This window comes from Diabrotica undecimpunctata, chromosome 6, assembly GCF_040954645.1.
Source record: "Diabrotica undecimpunctata isolate CICGRU chromosome 6, icDiaUnde3, whole genome shotgun sequence".
Lineage (NCBI taxonomy): Eukaryota > Metazoa > Arthropoda > Insecta > Coleoptera > Chrysomelidae > Diabrotica > Diabrotica undecimpunctata.
The window spans coordinates 6,354,214-6,378,652 of NC_092808.1; the positions used below are offsets into that span (position 1 = coordinate 6,354,214).

Below are 24,439 nucleotides of genomic sequence, written 5' to 3' on the forward strand. Positions count from 1 at the left end.
CGAAAACTGATGTGGCATTTTGAACGAAAGTAACAAAAGCTCTACCAAAACACAATGTACTTAACGTAGATATAACAGAAGAAATATGTATTCTTGTACACATAAATAACAATTGATAATGACAATAATGACAATGGGTATAAAATATCAAGAAACGTCAAACGGTCAACGCCAACCTTCATTTTAAACTTTTTTAGATTTATTTTTATTTAGTACAGTTGATGCAATGTATTATTATTTGACATAAAATTTTAATCATTTACAATCAACAAAAACTAACACATACAAGAGGTTTGACTTTTTAATCAATTTAATTTATTATTTATCGAAAATAATGCCCCAATACGATCTATGAGTAAAAATTTAAAATTGAAAAACAATTGATTCTATCGTAGAGATAATACAAAGTGACAGTAAAGATGTTAATTTTCTACGTATTAGATTATGTTGTAGGAACTCATTTTAATTAAAATGTTTGAAATTTATAACATTTGTTTAAATTAATACCTTATAATTTGATACTTCATTATGGTTGTTCTATTTTTGGTAAGATTTGATCGTTCACTAAAAATTTAATAAAAGTGCGACAACATTGTCGCATATGTCGTTTTCATTGGCTATTTATGTAGTTTGAAAATCACTTATTGCATTTTAAAAAAAATTTATACAGGGCGTAATATTTAATACGAATCCCTAAATTAATTTTTCCAAAGCCAGTCCTGGAATTTTTTAGTTTAGCTAATACCAGTCGAATGCTTGATAGTAGTGTACTGTATCATGCAAAAATTAAAAAAATCAAATGAGCCGTATAAACACTATAGTAAAATGAAATAAATGGTCAATTACACAAATCACCCTGTTAATTAATAAAGAAGAGGAGTTGACTTTTTTTAGTGGCCACATGATATGCTTCCTAAGGGACTCTACATATGGTAGAAGTATGTAAAGTTCCTCATGACTCACCACTCACCCTGTATATTTATGTTGACGTCACTTCCAATTTCCATTTCATTGTTACATGCTGAAATTCATAATTTTTTTTATGTATATTCCAGGTTTTTTAGAATCAATATTATAATATATGTAAATACCAGATTACGCTACAATTATCTTTAAAGATATACATGTATATTCCTAATTTACTACGTTACTATTACACTAACGATACAAATAAACATTCCACAAATAATATCATTAAAAAATAGAAAATAATTTGAAGCATAGGTAATTAAAATTTATAATTTTGTTCGTTGTTTTTGAGTCGCATCGAAAACTCAAATAATTGTATATTGTCACATGAAACAATACAATTCGTGCGCAAGTACATATTTTATTTGAACTCTTTTTACATACATATTTTAGGTATCTACATTTGAAATTATTTCTTCTTAATTTAGGTAAGTAAAACTATAATGAATTCTATAAGGACATACGTTCCCCATCATATGTTTTCCGTTGGTTTTTTGCACAAAAGTCAACAATAACATGATGTAGGTACACAATGACACAGATTGTGTATATATGTAGGCGCGAGCGTGAACTCAATGCTTTTATTTTTATAGACAATTTCTACATTATACAATTGCTTCTTCTTTCCAACGATTGGATATTTATTTATTTATAAATCTCAACCCGCCTTGCAGGACTAGGCGCTAATTAGAAATATATCCATGATTATTATAAATAGTAGAGAGCTCAGACTATCTACTTGTTTCACTCGCCTTTCTACGATAAAATTTTCTGATCTTTACTCCCCGATTTCTATTTTCGTTCTAGTATTTTCATATAATATCTATTGTGTCAAACGCTAGTACAATTTTCTTTCTAATATGCTTCTCAGTACAAAAATATTATCCGTTGTCTGTCTGTTTTCTTAAGGACGCTTATTCTTCTTCTAGATATTTTTCAATTTCAGCTCTTAACACGTTCCCTGCCGCGCTGGTCCCATTGGGCCAGCCCCAGTTTATTTTAATGGACAGCGTTGGTCTGATGGGACCAGCACAAATATTTAATCGTATCAGGTCCCTGGTTTAAATTAGTGTGGATTTTTCACACTGACTGGATCAGCCAGGCTTTATATAATAGTTCTTTAATAACAGTTTGAGTCATTTGTAAACATAGCGAATTATGTTCCCGGTCTCAAATACCCAATATAAAAAAAATATACTATGTTATTTATTTGGTTTTTAATCTAATTATACTTTTATAAAAACAATAAATATAACTTATTAGCGGTACACACGTTATAATTAGGTAAATAACTATGAATTGGCATTTCAAAGAAATTTAGCACGTGCAAAACTAGTTAATTATTTTTACTGCTTACTCAATATTGGTATGAATTTTATTAAAACAAGGTAAACATAAAGAAGGCTTATTTGGACAGTCCTTGTAGTAGGTGTCAACTGTTTTCGTCCGATTGATGGCGAATTTTCTTCCGTGTTCATTTTTATTTGTTTTATAACATTGTTTAGAATTTTAGGCCTCTTATGTTTACTTTCACCTTCAAGTTGTTCCAAATAGTGTTGTTTATGCTTTCGGTTGTTATTGATGTTGTTTTCGGTGGTTTTTTACGAATGTAAAATGTTTTACTAAGATCTTCTTGAAGTCAGTTATTGTCATAGTGCTTCCTGTAACGGATTTATGTAGTAAATATGCATCTACTACAGACGTTGTCAACAACAGTTCAATGGCCACCTTGCGGAACCACTTTAGCGATTTTCTCAATGGATTTGACTATGCACCCATTTGATATGAGAGACCAACAGAACTTTTTCCATGATTATAATCAACTATCACTTTTGGTTTCTTTTTAGTTCCTCTACGCCCTGCTACATCTATCATACTGTCATCGTGTTTTGTTGACAAAATAAAAACATTTCTAGCATACATACACCCATTTGATTTTGTTCTCCGTATATTTCTCCTACTTTTAACGTCTTTGCAACGGTTCCAATAAAATGTGTGTTTGCATCTATCATATTGTGAACCAATTCAACGCTGCTATACCAGTAGTCAGTGATTACTACTCTTCCCTTGTTTACAATGTCAGTTTTAAGAGACATAACTACGCCTAATGGGGTTGTGTTTATTTCTTACAATGTAGTTTTTCCAGTATACATATATCATTAGGTCATAAGTATATCATTTTCTATTCCATATTTATTTTCATATATTGTCTCATGAAAAACCGACCCCTAAATGGTAAAAGTGTTTCATCATACTCATCTGCATTATATAATGATTTATAATTTGGTATTAATTGCTGTACCAATCGATTTATTTTATATAGCTTGTCAGTTTTTTTAGGACTATTATTTTTGGCAAAATGAATCATTCTCAAAAGTATTTCAAAACGATTACGACTCATGCTTTTTCTGGGAAATTGCAAATTAAACATTTCATCAATATTCCGATAATCAACCAGTTATGGTAATTTTACTAGACCCATATATAAAATGGTACCTAAAAATGACCTTATTTCTTGAGTAGTTGGCATGTCTTCGTGAAGTCGTGATAACGGTTCAACATCATCAGTAGAAGTGAGAAACCTGGGTGGCATAAAGATTGGTATATTCCACAATAAGAGATATTATTTTACTATCGACCATAGCTTCATAAAACTCACCAGCCGTTGCATCACATAACAACGAAGCAACTTCTGGTTCTATTCCCGAAGTCTCATTAAATTCCATAAGACTTGGCAACGCTGCTTTTAAAATCGGACCCCACATATCGACATTTCTGTTATTTATTTTCCCTTAAAAATTATTTTCCATGATAAATGTACTGGTATGTAGATCTTGAATATTGTTAACGGTATTTACCAGAGTATCTTTATCGCAAATACTACTCAGTGGACTTGGATAGTCATTGTCCGACGAGGGCATATACCATGGATCGGCATCAGATTCATCAGCTTTAATATCAGCTACAGTTAATATTTATTTGGTTTGGACATCTAAAATATTTTGTTGTTTTAGTCTTACCTTTATAATAACAACAAATGTACGTTTATGACTTATGCAGTGGCGGATCCAGAAATTTTTGTCAGGGGGGGGTCATGGGTCTTGAGGGTGATTTTGATACAGGATTTAGATTTTTGCACCTTTCAGTGGCTGATCTCCAGAATTTTTTTGTCGGGGGGGGGGGGGCAAGGGTCATGGATCTTGAGGGTGATTTTGATATAGGATTTAGATTTTTGCACCTTTACGATTGATATGATTTGTGCCTTATGTAAGGGAACCATTTTCTCAATAACTATTTTAGGCGATGTATTAAACGAATGAGAAATTATTAAAACTCAAATACTCTACGGGTGCAAAGAAGGATATAACATTAAGGGATCTTAAACTTAAGCCAGAAAAAAAAAATTTAATCCCACATACTCTATGACAGTAAAATCAAGTGTACATTCAGTACACTACAATACAATAGATACAGTATTAAACATTCCTAATAAACTCTATCTTAGCGTTGGATATCCGATATCAATTTGTAAAAACATTCATTTATTCCTTATTGCTATACGGAGTGGAAATATGGACTCCCGGAATTACAAGTATGAGGCGTATAGAAGCCTTTGAGATGTGTGTTTTTCGAAGGATGCTGAAGATTTCGTGGACAGAGCACGTGGCCAACAACGAGGTGCTGAGAGTAATGAAGGCAGAGAACTCCCAAATATTGTAAACAACAGAAAAACGAGTGATCTAAGACATATTTACAGAGGAGAAAAATAGAAAAATAGATTCATAACTTTCGGTGAAATTCATTCTTCTAAATCAGTTAAGATATTGTCTAAAAGGGGTAAATAAATAGATCTTCGGAAATTTTCTTCGCAACAGTTAGCAGATTGGTTTTGACGACAGGTTTGACGAGAAACTATACGAGGCATCTTCAATTGAATGTCTAGTTGCTCAGCTATTTTGTTTACTTCATAGTAAAGTTTGCTAAAAACAGATTCAGCATTTGATCTTTTATTTTGAAGAATGCATTTGGTGTCCTCTATGGCCTCAGTAGCCTACTTCAAATCTAATTTTGATGACTGAAGAAGACGACTAAGTGATACAGTTGTACCTAACACATCACTAAGACAAACTACTAAAATGAGAAATTCTGGGCTCCTAATAGTTTCCATTAATGAAAATGCATCAGCTGACATTTTACTGTCCTTCCACGTAGAAATTGTTTCAAGAGTGTTGTATATTTTGATGATTGATTCGGCCTGGGACTGAAAATAACCTTCATGCTTTTTAACCCAACGAGTTTCACAAATACCTTGGACAGCAGCCTCCAGTTCCTTTATTTGTATTTACTAACTTATCAGACAGAGCTAATGCAACAACAATATTCACTTTGATATTTATTATAGATAAATTATAAAATGTAGCACACAGTCTCAACAATTATAATACATATTCAAACTACAAACAACCAATTCGTAGACAAAACTGAAGATAAGAAATACCTAATATACAAAATAAAAATGTGCTGATTTCGTGCGAAAAGTCATGTCATGTACATTGAATGAGCAATAATGTGTGGGCGGAAATTCTATTTCATCGAAAATGACTAATTGACAAAATTTGAAAATCGCGTAACTCTGAATTCGTGGATGTCTTAGTCGAGATAGTACTGTATTTAGAATTGTTGATTTTTTTAAAGAGCAGTTTAAGAAGACTTCCGTATAATTCTACAGTTAACCCTAGAATAAATGAGTTTGAATCATTTCAACTCTTGACTTCCTGCTTATAAGGTTGATGTTTACTAAATTATTTTTTTAGGATTATTTGATTCTTATTTAATTTTGTTTTGGGGGTGGTCATGACCCCCGTGACCCCCCCCTTGAATCCGCCACTGGACTTATGTATTATACGTACATATAAGTTTATTATTACAATGATTACAACCCAAACGCACACTAAAACTCAAATATTTGTGTATCTCTTTACGAACAGCGAAGGCTAGGAGCACGTAGCCCAGCAGCGTAGGCTAATAATGATCATTTCTATGATTAATTATTATTTCTATGATAACTAATAAAATAATTACAAAAACACAAATTTTTTTTAGAGTAATACGGTATATTGTGACGGTTAAGATTTTTTATAATCTGTGTTGTACCATAAACAGTCCACGGGGTAAAAATGCTAAATTATGTCAGGCAGGGAACGTGTTAATTAATTAATATTTACTTTAAATCCCACTTGTGGTAGACATATCGCTCCATAGTCCTTCTACTTGATTCTGTCTAGTGGTTGTTCTTTTGAACTGTTAGAAAACCTTATTTTTCCTATCTTTTTGGTATTTTATTTTGTTTCAATGCTTCCTTACACTTGGTCCAGAACTAGTCTGTGGCTTCCTTCCCCATCCATTTCATCATTTCTGATTCTATTCCATCTTCTCCTGTTCTCTTCCCTTAAATTTTTATTTCCTTGATCATTTCGTATGGTTTATGTTATATCTTGTTATTTTTATCTTTTATGCCGTATATTACTGTTCTCTTTTGCCCTCTTAATGCTTTGTTCATATTCCAAAAGGTTCTACTGTCATTTCACTAGAAGTATCACAAAAAAAAACAGTTGCAGATCATATTTTACTTTTGTATGCCTTCAGTGGCTGATTCAGAAATCACTACTAAAGCAAAAAAGCGTTCTTTTTAAATTATACGGTTATAGTGCTGTAAAAAGTAAGAATAGCATGTCTTTAAATGAGTATAAATATTTACAACATGAGCATATAATAATAGTACATTTAATATCGCGACGCTATCACCGACAGAAGCAGCAGCACGACAACATTTATTCCAAACCTATAATCATGTTTAGCAGTGTTACGAGAATGAACAAAATGTAGAACAATAGGGATGAAACAGAAACAAACATGGGCTAATTCCTATTACGACACTCGAGACTCCAGCTCCAAAATCCTTGTTAAAACTTAATTCATATAAGTTATCCTGAAAGAATGATGAATTTTAGTAAATCGGCAACATCAATAATGTTTTGTGTAAATGCGGCTGGAAAAATGCTACCTCCATACGTCGTATATAAATCCAATAAACTGTGGTCGATTTGGGTAGAAAATGGCCCAAATGGGGCACGGTACAACAGATCGAAAAGCGGATGGTTTGACACAGCTTGTTTCGAAGACTCGTTCACTTCTATTTCATTGCCAACATTGAAACACATTCCTGACATTAAAGTGTTAATTAAATTCGTGTGTCTTCCCGCCAAATCTACGCACCTAACACAGCCATTAGATGTCGCCTACTTTCGACCGATGAAAATAGCTTGGTGAAATATTTTGGTAGAATACAAAACACTGAATGTTAACATTAACTTAATTCCAAAAAGCACCTTTCCCATCCTTTTAAAAAAACTGGTTAAAATAACTAGTATAAATGGCGGAAAAAATTTGGAAAGTAGCTTTAGAAAATGTGGCATTTTCCCCCTAAAAGCAGAGGAAGTACTAACCAGAATTCCAAACTATAAAATTGATGCTGCGCAAGTACCTTCGAGAGTAAGTGACGCTGTTTTAAATTTTCTTGCAGAAAAAAGGGGATTACAGTCCACAACTGATAGAGTTGTTAAAAGAAAAGAAAAATAGAAATTGCAGCAGGAAAAAGTATCTGTGCTGAAGATGTTAAAAGCCAACAAGGTGCTGTAGTTGCAAAAAAAGCGGCTAAGAAGACGCCAGTAAAAGAAAATGTCACTACAAGAAAATCAAAAACGAAAACTGGAATGGCAGCAAAACGTAACATTGGAAGAAAAACTGAACAGCCGAGCAATCAAGCCAATAATTAGATTTGCGAAACAGAGAAAGAGAATCTACAAAATGAAGTCATCGGAGATGTTAATAACGAAGTTGTATTTGGCAGTAGTCTAGATCAAGAAATCTCTGAACAAGCAACCATTGCTGCAGCTGGCTCTAGTTGGTAAAAAAATCGGTTGCCTGTAAAGTCGGTTTTACGGGCGAAGATTTTACGTGACAACGTCTTTTTCTCGGTAGAATATTTATTGATATGAATATTATTAAATTGCACAATAAGAACAAGGAATTGAATGAAAATAAGAATTGCATTACCGATTTATTAGGTATTTTATATATTATTTATATTTTATATATTATATTTTTATATATTATTTTATATATTATTTATTTTATATTATATTATTGATCTTATTATTTTCTACAAAATTTATTTGAAATTTTTTTCGATATATCAATTAGTTGCGGAGATATCGATCATTGAAGTTATTGTTTGCTACCAGTATTTTATTTTTTTATTATATTTTATTTATATATATTTATATTATTATATTTTATTATATTTATTTTTTTCAGTTATAAAAAATTACTATTTCCAATTGTGTCTACCAAGTATGGTCACATGTATTTGCCTACATATTAAATAATAATAAGTACAGATAATGTTATGTGACGTTCACTTCTGATTATATATATTTTAATATTTTTAATTTTAAAGAATCAATTTGAAAATCAAAACACTTATTCAGATCGAAGGTTCAAATTTTTGCTAAATAAATTTGAAATTAATTAAAATTTGTAAATGTAAATGGTAAAGTTGAAAATTAAAACATTTACTAAAATTGGAATTTGAAATTCTTGCTAAACACAGTTAAATTCTAACTCCGCGCGTGGTGATTGGTCGGTTTAGTTCGTTTGTTTGGTCGCCCTGTTTTGACAGGTTAGAAGTTATAATTTGCTATTTTAAATGTTTGACTAGCAATACGCGCTGTTTCTTCTCAATCGACTGAATTACGATTGATTGCAGAGTGATTTAAACTAATAATTTACTTAACACTATCAACATTTGTCAATAGTATGACATAACCTATAAACTCAGTTTCTCAACTTTTGTGTCAATCTAACAATTAATCAATCAATCATAGTTTACGATAATGAAATATTAGTGTACAATTATTTACCTTTATTGTTGTAGTTGTTGTAAATGACGAATCTAAGCACTCCACATTTTCACTACAGACACAGCTGACGATACTTTCAACGATTTTCAACTTTAGCGATTCAACGCGCTTAATTCTCTAGTGCCGCGCGCAGCGGACCGAGCATGTTTGAGTGGGAGAGAGACGCAAGGCATTCGCCGGTCCGGCGGGCCTCTCTCTCGTTCGGCGACTCACTGTAACAGACGTGAGCGGGCGTTACACTTTTTCTTAAATGACTCCGAGCCACAACCTAATTTAAGACGTTGTCACGTCAAAAAGGTTTGGTGCATTAGAAATGCAAAAAGAATTTTAGTCGGTTGATGCTCTGCTTATAGGGGTAAACCGCTCGCCTAAATGTACAATGTAGTTTGAGACAAAGTCACCCGACACTAGCGGGTGACTTTGCACACCACATATTTATTTTCTTTTATAAAAAAGTAGGCGCTTCTTCGTGTTTTAGTGTAATTTTTTTAAAAAATTAGTCAAAAATTCAAATACAAATAAATAAAGAAACATACTTTTATATATTCAGACTACCGAAATCTACATTTAAACTTCGAAAGTGAGTCAAAGTCACCAAGAACCAATGGGCAGCCTATGTCAAACAATAAGAAGCTTACACAAAAAATTGAGTAAATATTTCGATTGGATTATCAGAGTCAAGTCAGCAACGATGTTTATTATATATCATCAATCACTTAGATTATAATTTGATTATTATTTTCTGTTGTCTTCATTGCAAATAATCTATCAATCATAATTTACCCTAATCATCAACTGCACTATCGCACTCTCGTCTAGTTTCAGATTGAATGCAGTCTGCAGTTTATGTAATTATACCCAACGATAATCTACTACTTACAACTAAAAAATTTGATAATTTATGCACATGACGAGTACAAAAATATAAACATCCACAGGTGCGATCCAGTGCAGTGAACATATCATTTCGTGCCGGTGGTTTCGATTACGACGATTTAGTATGTGAGTATTATTGCATACGTAATTTACTTCCTACGATTTGTTAGCTGCATTCGCCAGTTTTGTTGCATTCATGTCTCTGCGTATCGTTGGCAACCAAATCAAGTTATATTTAGCACGAACATTATAAACATAAGATGTTAGGTCAGAAAATTAACGCTTAAATATTAATTTTAAGATACAGCATTTTTAAATTTGAATTTTCTTATCATGTGCTGTTCTTTCGAATGTTGCGATGTTTACAACGCTCATACAAACAGTTGACTTAAGAGCGTAGGCGCAAAATTTCGGGCCAATGCTTTTTAAATGCATTCATTTTTTTCGAATCCTGAGAAAACTAATTAATATTTTTGAAAAATTTAAACGCAGAATGAAAAAATACATTATTACTGAGGGCCGAAAGTCCCTGATAACTTCTATAATGTTTATTTTAATAATTTACAGGGGTGAAAAAGAAGAGAAAATTTACTGTGATTTTTAAGTTCAAATATCTCATTCAAAAAAACTTTTTGTTTATTCTAAGGGACCTTCGGCCCTCGGTTATATTGTAATCTTTCAATCTGCGTTTAAATTGTTCAAAAATATTTATTAGTTTTCTCAGGATTCGAAAAAAATTAATGCATTTAAAAAGCATTGGCCCGAAATTTTGCGCCTACGCTCTTAATGTACAATCAAGCATTTTTCTTTGTTTTTAAGTCCACTGCTTCATTATAGTTTATTAATTTGGCTCAATCCATCTTCATTTGGTACGACGGCACGCATTTGAATATATTTAAGTTTCTAACATAGAATGCACTAGTTTTTTTAGCTAAAAATGATTTTCTATGTATCGTAGCCTGCATATAGTTGTGAGTTTTCTGTGTTTATTTAATGCCATCAATCAGAGAACAGCTTATATTGTAACTACATTTGTAGCTACCTTCCCAGGTATACAAATTCGTTCACTGCTTCGATGACGTCGTTTTCAATAACGAGTGGTCGTAGGATTTGTTGTTGTGTGCTTATTTTCATATACTTCGTTTTGTTGGTGTTTATTATTAAACCCATTTTTGTAGCTGATTCTTTTAATGGTACATACGCCTTTCGTACAGCGTTTTCCGATCTTCCAACAATATTGATATCATTAGCATAGGCTAGGATTTGCACTGATTTATTATATATTTGTGATATACGTATTACTTTTTCCAGAGCCAGATTGAACAGTATACAGGAGAGAGGATCTTCCTGGCACAGCCCATTATTTGTTTTAAAAGGTTCAGACAGTTCCCCCTGAATTCGCACTCGATATTCAACTTTTTTAAGATATAATTCTGTTAAATTTACCAACGATTTGGTATTCCTAGCTCTTTCATTGCTTTTGACATTTCTCTTTTATTCTCAGAGTCGTAGGCTTCTTTGTAGTCCATAAAAATGTGACGAGTATATATGCCATATTCCAGTGTTTTTTCCAATTTCCATCGTAATTCCTCTGTGGTTAGGGGATTTCTTTAATAAGGTGCTGTAATGCCATCATGGTATCATGGTCACCTTCTTTACATAGATCTGCTGGGAGATTATCTATTCCGGGTGATTTGCTTCTGGCTAGTTTTTTGACTGCATCTTTAACTTCAAAAATCGTTGGTGGTTCCTCTTCTCTCTCATCTGCTCCCCTTATCTTACCTCTTTCGTCTTCCAGGTTTTCTTCTTTCTCCTCCATATTGTGCCTGGTTAAAGTATTCCACCCATTTATTCAATACATTTTGTTGTTAATAGGTCGCCATTCTGACTTCTGCATTGTCTTGTGGTTGCCTTGAATTATTTTCTGCAGCGGCGGCCGGCCAGGTGAAGAAGGTGAAGGTGAGGTTCACCAAAAAATATAATTAAATTGAGACAAAGAAATAAAAAATGAAAACAACATTATTATATCTAAATTCTGAAATCAATTATTTATTCTCTTTTAATTAATCTAAAAATTAAAAAAAGACAACTAGCGTTATTAGCGGTACGTACTTGACGGTCAAGTCCTGACCTGTGTCACTAGCCGTGTATAAAAGGATTCAGGAAGAGGTGAATATAAATTTTGAAATGCAAAATCCATCTGCATCAGCGTTCACGGTTGCCATGGCAACATGACGTCAGCCTATCCTTAGTGATAGCTGAGAAAACTGGTACGTGCAGTTCCGCTTAAAAATATATTATTCGTCTTCACCCACTGTTGGATGTGTATTTGGTATTCCTATTTTTTGGAAATTTCTCTAAGCGACATTATTTTGAAATTTAGTCCATTATATAGATATTTTTATATAGTATAGTGTATAGTATAGTATTTATTAGTTTAGTTTAGTCACAATATTACTTTTATTTGTTTAGTGCACTTTATTAATACATTTCTCTGTGGTTTGTTTCGGATTTCGGATATAAAGTGTTCTCGTGGATTTCGTTTGGACAAAAATAATTTTAGAGAGACATGAATCCAATTAATGACTTCTTCTTCTTCTTCTTCCTATGCCGTCTCCATTAACGGAGGTTGGCGACCACATTTCTAAAAGTTTCTCTGTCTTTTGCAACGTGGAATAATTCGTCTACAGTCATGTTTGTTCAGTCTCGAATATTTCGCAGCCATGATTTCCTCTTTCTACTTATTCCCTTTTTGCCATCGACTCTTCCCTACATGATGACCTGCAGAAGACTATATTAAATGGTGGCTAAATTAATGACTTGGTGTGTAATATATTAGAGACTCCATTTAGGCATTGGAAAAATGAAGATAAAAGGGATGTTCTTTTACATTGTCGACCAACCAGTATTTTAAACATCTGCGTCTGATCCAGAGTGGTCGGCTGCAATCAGCATCTGACTTAGAGTGGGCGGCTGAATCAAAACTCACCAACCCCAGGCGTGGTGTTTTAATCACCAAAAAACCCTCAATGAAATGTCGAGGTTCAGAATTACTGAAGAATTACCTCAGAATTAAATACCCCAGGCAAGCAGAACTGAACAAGAAAAACTGTTTTTAAGTTATTAGGGCCATAAACTCTAAATATTTTTTTTAACGAATTTTTTATGAGATTTGGGCGCGAAGTAGGTACCAAACCTCCTTTTGGTCCGGCAAGCTTTCCTCATCTTCACTACTTTTTTAGGCCACGAGCCGCCGCTGATTTTCTGTTGATGTTGATGTTCTTCTATGGTCTCGTCTAGTTTTACCAGCTATGCTTCATAATGTATTCATTTCCAATAATTTGAGAATACCTTTCATTTTATTGTAATTCCAGTTATGTTTTTAAATATCCTTGAGTATTAAAAAGTTTTCACTTATTTTAAGTTTTATTTTTTTATCAGTCAATTTTCTACCGATAAAGAGGTAATTAGCAATATTTCTATATATACAATTATATAAGTTATCACATGTACATCGATATGTTTTTATATTTGCATAATTCTGTTTATTTTCCAACAAATAGAGTGATAATAAATGTAAACTCATATAAAATTTCTTTTCTCCTTGACAACTTCCTTGACTATTTTTACCATTGGTTTTATTTAGTATGTCTTCTGTAAGTCAAAACATGTTTAGATTTGAGCTTTTTTAACACTTTTTGGTGTAGATACAAATTTTTTAACCACGTACTTATATTAAGGATCTTTTAATGAATATGTGTGTCATTTCAGAGTTCTCTCCTAACTAATTTTGAAATAATCAGCAGTTTGAAAATTTATATGTAGAAATAAATTAAGTACACATATTCATTATGTGTTTTTTAATGTTTAATGCAAATCAAAATTATAATTTTTAATAATAATAATGAAAAAATGAAATTCAAACTAGTTTAATTAATAAATGTACTTTAACTTTATTATTAAAGTTAATTCGCTGTGTTTTATTTCTAAGCTAGTATTCCTTATAAAGTATAGTTGCGGTCCTCAGATTTGAAGGTTTTGATAGTTCTGCTTTCAGATATAGTGCGGCGGCTGGTTGTTCTGATAATTGAATGTCATTAAAAATGTTTATTTTTTACTTAGGTATAGAACAGAATTTCTTAAGTCAATATACAAAATACCTAGTTTTGTTTTGACAAGTCAAAGGAATAGTGACAATTTGACAATGTATACATAAGAAACGACAAACACACTAAATAAAATTACAAAAACATGAAATATCGTCATAATAGGCAAATAACCTGACCAAACTAGTACTATTGTGTAAAATGTGTACTTAGTTACTCCGTTTTTAAATAGAAACAATGTTTCAAAAAGTGTGATTTCATTTTTAGCTTAAACGATAATAAGTGAAGACCTTTATTTCATCTGGTAAAAAGTTATACAAACCAACATCGGTCGAATTTTTTATGCTTTTTGTCAACCTAAAACGTTGTGCTCTAATAGCATCTCTAGATCTTGTATCGTGATCATGGAAGTTGGAGTTTATGTTAAACTTATCTTGACATTAATCAGCGTTTCATATATATAAAGTGAAGATAGTGGCATAATACCTAAATCCAGAAATAAAGGCTTACAGTGTCCTCTATACTCTGCTTTTGCAAGTATCCACACTACTCTTTTTTGTAGTTTAAAAATTCGATCTGCGTGATAAGAATTACCCCAAATAGTTATTCCGTACTGTAGATGGCTACAAAATAGTGCAAAGTAGCACATTCCAAGGGTACTTTTAGGAATCATATAAACTAAGTTGCGTATTAAAAATATATTTGTTACAAGTCTAGAACTTAAGTAATCTGTATGAGCACTATAATCCATATTATCATCTAAAAAAAATTCCTAATAGTTTAACACTATTTTTTGAGATATACTTCCAATCGGAACTTAACATCAAATTCTGATTTTTCTTTTCATTATGTAAAAACCAGTTTTTTGCTTTCTGGGTATCGGTATCACTATCTATTTTAATTTTTAAATTATTCTGATTAATATTAGTATTAATGAGAGTTGTATTATCTGCCAAGCAAACACATTTTATAGGAAAAGTATAGTAAAATAAATCGTTTAGATAATAGAATAGAAACAAAGTGGATCCTAAATCGAATCTTAAGAAACCCCATCTGATAGTGCTAAACTCAGAATAGCTGTTATTAAGAAAAACTGCCTGTTTTTTATTTGTTAAGTATGATCTAAATAGATTAAGAGTGTTTCCCCTAATACCGTATTTATGCATGTTTTCCAACAGTAATTCATGTGAAACAAGCCAAAAGCTTTGGATAAGTCACACAATGTCAAAGACACAAAATTACCTTCCTCCAAGCCATGCAACTATATCTTTCACAATTTTCTGTATAGCTAGTGTAGTGCTACACTTTTTTCTAAAGCCATATTGATTACAGTGAAGTATTCTGTATTTTTCTAGATATTCTATTAAACGAACATTTAGAATACTCTCAAAAATTTTGCAGAAAATGAGAATGATTGAGATGGGACGATAATTTCCAATTTCATCTAAAGCTCCCTTTTTTAACATTGGTAGCACTTTTGTTACTTTTAATACATCTGGAAAAATCCCTTTAGTAAGACAATTATTATAAAGTATAATTTTGTCAATAATCACATCGATTATTTCCACAATTATTTTTTTGCTTAAGAAATACAAATCCGTGCAGTGTGAATTTTTCAATCTATGCAAAACACTCTTGATTTCAGTATGACTAACAGGTAATAGAAATAAAGAGTAGCAAGGAGACTCACTCTCTTTACATCTTTCAAAAAATCTATAGCTACATTTTCATTTGTGGAATTAAAAGAACTAATATGTTTAGCTACTGAAGTAAAGTAATCATTGAATTCGTTTGATGTAATCGCGCTTGGACAGACTTTTCTATTTTGAAATTTATATCTGTGATAATTTACAACTTTCCAACTGTCACAAGATATAAGTATTTTCTGAATTGGAAAAGAATTTCTCATAAGCCAGTTTTTTCTTTAATGAAATTATTGATTTATAATGCTTTTTAAACTTTTTATACTCCCCCCCCCCACTATAATCTGTTGTAACATCAGCAATTTCGTATCTTGACTGTGGAAAGATTTTCTCTCTTTACTATTAGTTCATCATCAAACCAAGAAATTGGAGCTTTACTATGAGTTCGTAATTTTTTTACTGACAAATTTATTTTCGGATAACTAGGTACATACATTTCGGTAATAAATTGAACTAATTCTGTTGCTGTTTTGAGAGAAACAACTGAAACCCAGTCAACGTTATTTAACGACTGTTTTAACATCAGGATGCCATTACTTGTTATATGTCTTCTGTATGTATTAGCACTATGACTTTTTTGAGATTTTGTTTTTAAGTAGAGACATTGAGCAAGATGATCAGAAATACATGGGTCCACAATTCTACAACCAACTATCTCACTGCTTATGTTTGTTAAGATGTTATCTAAACAAGTTAATGATCTAGTTGTGATTCTATTAAATTCATTAATATTTATGATTAAGCCAAAAGTAGAAATTAGATTATGGAAACTGTTTAGTTCATTAGAACTATACCAGTATATGGGAAATGAGCCAATACTCACAATCTTAAGTAGATTTTATTATTTAGTGTTGGTAAATTTTTGACTACCGATTTTAAGCCTTACAAAATATGTTCATCATCAGATCCCAGTACATTAGTCTTATTTATATTAAAAACTACTAGCTGAAACAACATAAAACAAACAATGATTAACTAAATCACAATAAAATGATAATAACTAATAGAAAATTAAGTAATATATATTCTTTATCTATGGCAGCTATAATATTAATTGAGAGTGAGATTGACAAAGTAAACATTATCTATAGATGCATATTGAGGATTTCCTGGGTAGACAAAGTTACCAATGAAGAAGTTCTGCACAAAATGGGTAGGGGAGAGTGTTGTACCTCGGACCGGGTTGTACCTCGGGTCAGTTGACTTTCTTTCTTACCCACTGCAGATTTCTCTTCGATTTGGTTGAATTAGTGGTTTAATAATATCAGCGGTAGATGGCATCTAAATACACTTATCAAAAAATTGCAGCGTGGTGACTTGCAGAGCGTTTTGTGTTTTGTTTGATCGTAAGTAAATTATTTACCTATTTGTTATCTGTTAAAATCCGCTTCAAATGTAAATATATATATTTTATTATTATCTAATGGACAATATATATTTACGCTTGATAATCATGAATGTATTTTTTGTCTAAACGCATAACCTAATATTAGAAAACAAAAAACAGCTGAAATTGTTACGTTGTGTACCTTGGGTCACCGGTAGGTCGTGTACCTTGGACCGGACCAAGGTACAATCTTATTGCGAATTAACATTATTTTGACTTTTATTTAAATTAATTGGTGTGTCTGTTACCAAAAAAACCTTTTATTATTGTTTCAGATAGTCATTTTAAAATGCCGAGAAGTAAAGTGGGTATCAAAAGACCACATTTAAATGCCCAGGATTTAACTGCAGCCGCAAATAAATGCATAAGTGGTGAATTATCAATTAGGGAAGCAGCAAAGTGCTATAACATATCAAAAACCACGCTGATCAGGCACGTAAAATCCTTCAGGCAGTCGGGGGCTTCAGAATTTTCTTATGTTGCTGCCAATAATGTAAAACAAGTTTTTAATAAAGAAGAGGAAGCTGAGTTAAAAATATATCTTCTCACTGTTGCACGCCTCCACTATGGTTTGACGAAAATGGAAGTTCGTACTTTAGCATACCAGTATGCAACTGCAAATAACAAGTCTTATCCGCCTTCTTGGGACCAAAAAAAGATATCTGGCAAGGAATGGCTGAGGCAGTTTCTTAGAAGACATGAAGATTTATCACTTCGTAAACCAGAACCTACAAGTTTGGCCAGATCAACATCCTTCAATAAAACAAATATATCTTCCTTTTTTAAGAACTACAAAGAAGCTTTGTCTCGTGGAGATTTTTCCCCAGAAAAAATTTGGAATTGTGACGAGACAGGGTTAACGACTGTCCATGCACCACCAAAAATTGTAGGACCTAAGGGAATAAAACAATTAGGTCAAATGACAAGTGGAGAGCGAGGTCAAAATGTAACCTTGATAGCCTCAATAAATGCAATCGGAAATCATATTCCGCCAATGATGATATTTCCGAGGGTTAATTTTAAGCCTCACATGCTAAAAGGTTGTCCAGTTGGAACTATAGGAGGTGCAAATTCGTCCGGCTGGTCAAACGAAATATTGTTTTTGGAATACCTACAACACTTTAAAAATCATGTGAAATCAACAGTTGAAAATCCAGTTATATTACTTTTGGATAATCACGATAGCCACGTGAATGTAAGTGTCATTAATTTCTGTAAGAAGAATGGAATTCTACCGATAACGTTTCATCCCCACACCAGCCACAAAATGCAACCGCTCGATCGAACAGTTTTTGGACCGATGAAAACTTACTATAATACCGCCTGTAGTGAGTGGATGATTATGCACCCTGGACAACCTATTACGATTTACGATATAGCCGAACTTGCAGGTAAGGCATTTCCAAAAGCATTTACTACATCTAATATCCAGAAGGGATTTGAGGTGAGCGACATCTAATATCCAGAAGGGATTTGAGGTGAGCGGTCTCTATCCCGTCAATGAAAACATTTTTGAAGATAATGAGTTTCTGTCTTCCTATGTAACTGATCGTCCTTTAAACCAGCTTACTGACAGTCGCGAGCAAGTCAATGTTGAACAGGACGGGGAAAAAACTAAAACTACAGTTAATGAAATGGAAGTCTCTACTCCTTCTACCTCAAATATTCGTCAAGCAGGAACTTCAGAAAGTTCTATTACACCTGAAATGTTGCGACCCTATCCAATGGCACCTGTTCGCAAAAAGAAGTTAGGAAGAGCAAGAGGAAAGTCACGAATACTTACAGATACTCCAGAGAAAGATGAAATAGCTACGCTTAAAAAGGGAAAGACGGTATCATTTGAGAAAGTGCAGGCAGTTACAAAGCAAATAGCGACAGAAGATATACAAAATGTGCCAAAGAGAGCTGCTAAGTATGATAGTGAATCAAGTTCAAGTGATGGAGGTACATTTGAGGACTTGGTAACTAGAGAAGAAGAATTATTAAATGACCAAAAAACATTTGTTTATTATGTTGCCGAGATACTGAACAGTGGAATTAATAATGAACTTAGATATTTACGTAGAATTCTAGATTCCAATAAGTTTATAAACGACTCAACCGAGACTTATGATTTTTTACGCAATGATATTGTACGTAAACTTCCACAACCGCACAAAATAAGCGGAACTGCACGTCACGATGCGCACCTGAAATTTAATGTTAAATTTAGCGGATATAATGTCAAATAAGTTTTTATTTACTAAATTAATCATTAGTTAATCATAATGTTCTGATTATTTTGAGATATTCAATAAAACATTTCAAGATTTGTTCTATTTTTTTTTATAACTGACCCAAGGTACAATATAATGCTGGTCCAAGGTACAATATATGCTGGTCCAAGGTACATTACCAGTTTGTACCTTGGGTCAACATGCAAGGGCCTGCTAAATTATATTTTTTAACTAACTACTAAGCTTAAAATGTGTCAATAAAAAGAAAGCATGTAGCCAAATAGACAAAGTAACTAATACATTGGATAAACTTTGCAAATATATAATTTTAGGATTTAGAAAAAAATAAAAACTAAAAATTGACCCAAGGTACAACACTCTCCCCTAAAGAATGCGAAGTAGTCATGACCATACAAAGTCGCAAACTGGAATGCCTGACCCATATAATGCGTAATGAACAATAATACGACCTACTTCGGACCATACTTCAAGGTAAGGTGTATGGAAAAAGAGGTCCAGGAAAAGAAGAATATCCTGGTTACACTACCTAAGAATCCAATAGTACAACATCCGTAAAGGATAGGCCGTCTGTTGTTGTCTATACTGTGGATAGGCACAGGCACTGCAAGAAGATTTTTATACACTTGGGTTTTATTTATTTTTTAATGGAAATTTTCATTTCGCGTATCATAATCAATAAATAATATTTTGTATAGTGATACTACACACCATCGTAATTGATTAATACTTTTTAATAGACACGCAATCCACTACATTTTTAACTAAAACGTATTACTTTTAGCATGCGACGATTTTTAAGATAATCTGAGTTGTTAGAAGCTAACACGACAGTTATTAAGATGATTTTGTAAATTGTTTTCATCCGTTTTTTGTTTACACGTCAATTTGTACCAAGTTCCATTTTATAAAATAAAACCTTTATTGCTTCTAAGAATTAAAATTTTGCTTAAATGTTTTCTATTATTTGGAACTAATTTTAAATTTGTGAAAATATCTTAACAAATATTATAAAATGTAAAAAACATTTCCTGACATAAGCCACTTTTTTTTAAATTCTCAGAATTTGTATATTTCAGTAAAATTGTTAGTTTCGCCCTCTACTGAGCAATATTTAAAGCTTTACTGTTAGTTAAAATTAGCTATTAGCGGTAAAGATCTTCTAAAAATTGAGATATTGCTTCAAAGATGGCACTACTAGATTTTATTAAATATAAATAAAAATGTTTAATAAAATAAATGCCTCTCGTGGTTTTAAAAGTAAATTTACCAAAATACTATATTGGTCAAATTGTTGCTGAAAATAGACTAATATTTCATATTACGACAGCCGGAGGCCTGTATTTTGAAAATCAAGTTACTAAACTTAGCACAGTGTCAGAAAGACAAATATATTAGATGTAGTACCTAGATGAAATGACGCAAGAAAGAGACATAATTACAGTTCGATTGCCATTGTATTGCCAATTGTTTGCACTTGCTCAGGTGTTCAAGTGACGTCACTCTCACTGACAAGTCGAGTCATTTCTTCTTTTCGTCTTTTTTTGTCAGATTATCTGTTTTTCGTCTCACGTCACCTTCTTATATTCACTAATTGCACCTCCACTGCTTGACATGTGAATCCAATATTTTATACACTACTACATATAGGCTCGACACAGATCCTTCGCCCAGTACTCTATATAGGTCTACGTTTCTTTCCTCCAGTGCTGTACATAGGTCTACGATTAGTAGAACTTATATGGGTTCAAATAAAAAGTGAAGTAGCAAGGAACAATGTTACTTTCAAATTAAATGATGTAAAAAATCTGCTTAATAGTGCCATCAGCAATGTGACCTCACAGTCGTGGATAATTATGTATCGACATTTAGTGAAAGAAGAGCAGAATATGTGAAACCTTGATAACTTCATTGAAATTACCACGGAACCAGTAGGTGTGGATCTAGGTGAAGATGCTACTGATGAATCTGGAAATGACATAAAGATTAGATTATACAGTATACTCCCTCTATAACGAATGCGGTTATTACGAGGTTTCGCTTATAACGAGGTACATTAGATGTTCCGTGAAATTTCTTTTGAACTATAATTCCCTATTGCGAGGCAAATTTGGTTATAACGAGAGAAAATAAGATCGAAAAACGTGTTTTTTTACGTTTTTGGTCCGGCCGTTGCTATAAATAAATACTCTTTTTAACTGCCACCTGCAATAAACTTCTTCCGAAATTTCCAATTTATGATTCACAAGTATTCATTGTAGGGAGTTGACCATTCGCACATAATAATAAGAAGGTCCTAATAGAGAACAAGTGGAAAGTGCTGTAAACGTTATAAGAAACTTTATCTAAAGACAAAACGCAAATAAAGAAGTATACAACTTTCACATCTTTAGAAAATATGATAGATAGAATACTGGACAATTTGAAGCAGTCAAAAATGACAGACTTCTTCCAATTGCAGAAGCAATAGTTTATGTTGTCCTTGAAAATACGCTTTATATAGATTTACAGAATGAGGATTTTTTGTTTTAACGTATATCATTGACAATAAAAGTAAACAACTTTTTTTCAAAAACTCCATTCAATAGCAATTATTTAGCATCTTATATTGCCCCGAATCGCTTCACTATAGGAATTTATTGTTTTAGAAAACTACATATTCATATGTATGCACAGTATTATTGTTGTTTGATATAACGAGATCGGCTTATAACGAGGTAATTAGTCTGCCATTTCAGTTCTCGTTATAGAGGGAGTCTACTGTATTAATGTTAATTTTTATTTGAACATATTTTTTATAGTTTATGGAAATAAATATTCAGTTAAGGTGAATCATTTATTACTATACTTTGTCCAATTTCAAGATAAGCTTGAGGTAAACAGATTTAGACACGTGATACGTGGATGTGTAGTATCGTCACAGCTTATCATTGGCTAAAAATTAAGTGCTAACCAATGATAAGCTGCGCCAATTTTACACACCTACCGATGACGTGTCTAAATCTGTTTACCTCAAGCTTATCTGGAAATTGAACGAAGTATAGTACCTACTGTTTCGTACCAAAAATTGTTTAAGTAATTCAGTTTTATCTGTACTAAAAGTTACTAGACAACCCTTTTTCTAATCCCATGTCATTAAATCTCATTTGATAATAGGAATTAAATTTATTCCTTGAACCAGTCATAAGTTTGTTAATTGAATCGGATAAAGGGTTTTCCCAAAAAAAATATTTATCAAGTATTCTTCTTCTTCTTCTTAGCCTTCTGTCGTCCATGTTTGGACATAGGCCTCTCCCAACTCCTTCCATCGGTCTCTATCCTGAGCAACATATATCCAATTTTTTAACCTAACCTAACCTAACAAGGATTAGTCTTCTTTATCTAAGGCATCTATAAAATAAGAAAATAATTTTTATGATAATTAATTCGTTCTAAAAATTCTGATTATTTTTTTAATTTACTTTTTTAATAATAACCGAACGCCTTTGACTCGTCGATTTCCTTTCCCCTCAAACCAGCATAGATCTACATTGAAAATATGAGGCACTTGCTACAATTGTGTTACTGTGATATAGTCTGGTGGATTGGAAGTTAAGGAGGGTTCTCAAAAAAGAAAGAGAGGAGGAATATTGAGATCTGGAGTTGGGCGCCCAATTTGGCGTACTTCCCACTTTATACAGAGGATTCCTAAGTCTGTGGCTAAAGATAAACTTCTTATGCAACGAAGAAGAAGCTTAATTGGCCAGCCAATTGTACGGAATAAACTACAGAAACATTCTCATCAAGCCATTGGCGGAACGACGTGAGCTGGAGACTTAATGCAGCCTAAAAACTCACGTTCCGGGGCTAAGCGAATTTCATTAGCCTTATTTCAGTATATAGGACTCTATCTTGAGTGACCATTATTTCTCTAGCTTTAATCATCTGTGGAAGTAGATCCTGTTACGTATCATATTTTCGGTTCTGGAAAGCCAAAGGATCTATGAAAAATCCCTAAAACACCCTAAAAAGAATAATGTTTTGAAATGTTGTGAAACTCACCAGGTTAAAAACTTGCATTTAGGCTAACGTGAGCTCAGCATCTGAAACTAGGAGTTCGTACAGCACATCAAGAGATTTTAGTGGAACAGCGCAATCCAGAAATATAATTTTGAATTCACAAAGTGTTGTTAATAAAGAGTGTAAGTTAATACAAAACGAAATCGCTCATCTTACAACAGGTTCCCTAATTTTGTATGCTGATGAATCAAAAATACATAGGAAAATACAAGGAGTATGAATAGGAGTTACCTTATGGTGACATTTTAGTAGGAATTAAAACATTTGCGTATGGATGACTCCCACTCTTATCCTGTGGGAAGTTTACTTAATTATTTGACTTTTTTCTTTCAGGTTTTAGTTGCAAGGTAGGCACTAGAATTTCGCACGAACTTAATAATGTATTTTGAATATTTTTCTCCAGCACGTTTTATAAAAAGCTTATAGCCCTTCTCCTAATTATAAAAAATTTCAAGATTATTACTAAACCAATGCTTTTCTTTGAGATTAAAAATTTCATGTCTTTATTTTTATCATTTTTGGTTTCTGTTTTTCAATATTTTCTAATTCGCATTCAATTTTGTTTATAGTTCCATCCATAAACTATAAAAATGGGGACTCAAACAATAGAAAAACTGGACGAAATGATATACAAACATATTCCCAAAGGAAGTAAAATTGTAGAAACAAAAATCAGCAATCTAACTGCACCCGGTGACAACTATGGAAGCCAAATTTATAAAGTTGACATGAAGGTAAAAAGGGAAAGTGGAGATATAGGAGATTTAAATGTAGTTGCCAAGCAAATACCAGATTCCGAGTATTACCAAGAAGTTTTCAACATCCAAGTTACTTTCAATATTGAAAAAGAGTTTTATAATACTATAGTACCGACGCTGTATGAGTTTCAGAAGAAATATAATGTACCGGCTTCAGATAGTTTTCCGAGATTTTACGGAGCAAGGAATAATTTGAATGGTGTAAATAACGTAGTTGATAAAGATGGTTTAATTGTTTTGGAAAACTTAAAAATTAAAGGTAGGATTCTCTATTTTATTAATATGGTACAATGAATTATTGTTTCGCTATGATGGTTTTAACATTGATTTAGCCATTTGTCTTATGATCATTGTTTTCAGGTCGT

The 24,439-nt window shown here is 32.4% G+C and overlaps 1 protein-coding gene across 2 annotated transcripts in view; it reads left to right on the forward strand.

The window, feature by feature from the left end:
- The first annotated feature begins 1,249 nt into the window (after positions 1-1,249).
- Positions 1,250-24,439, forward strand: part of LOC140443046 (uncharacterized) — a 34,263-nt gene continuing 11,073 nt past the window's right edge. Inside the window, exons 1-3 of one of the 2 annotated variants that reach the window (XM_072534090.1) lie at positions 1,269-1,397; positions 9,771-9,953; positions 23,886-24,333. In XM_072534090.1, coding sequence (XP_072390191.1) covers positions 23,907-24,333 — 427 coding nt within the window. In that variant the 5' untranslated portion in view covers positions 1,269-1,397; positions 9,771-9,953; positions 23,886-23,906. Of the gene's footprint in view, positions 1,398-9,770; positions 9,954-23,885; positions 24,334-24,439 lie in introns of both variants that reach the window. The other variant, XM_072534091.1, reaches the window with a different exon arrangement.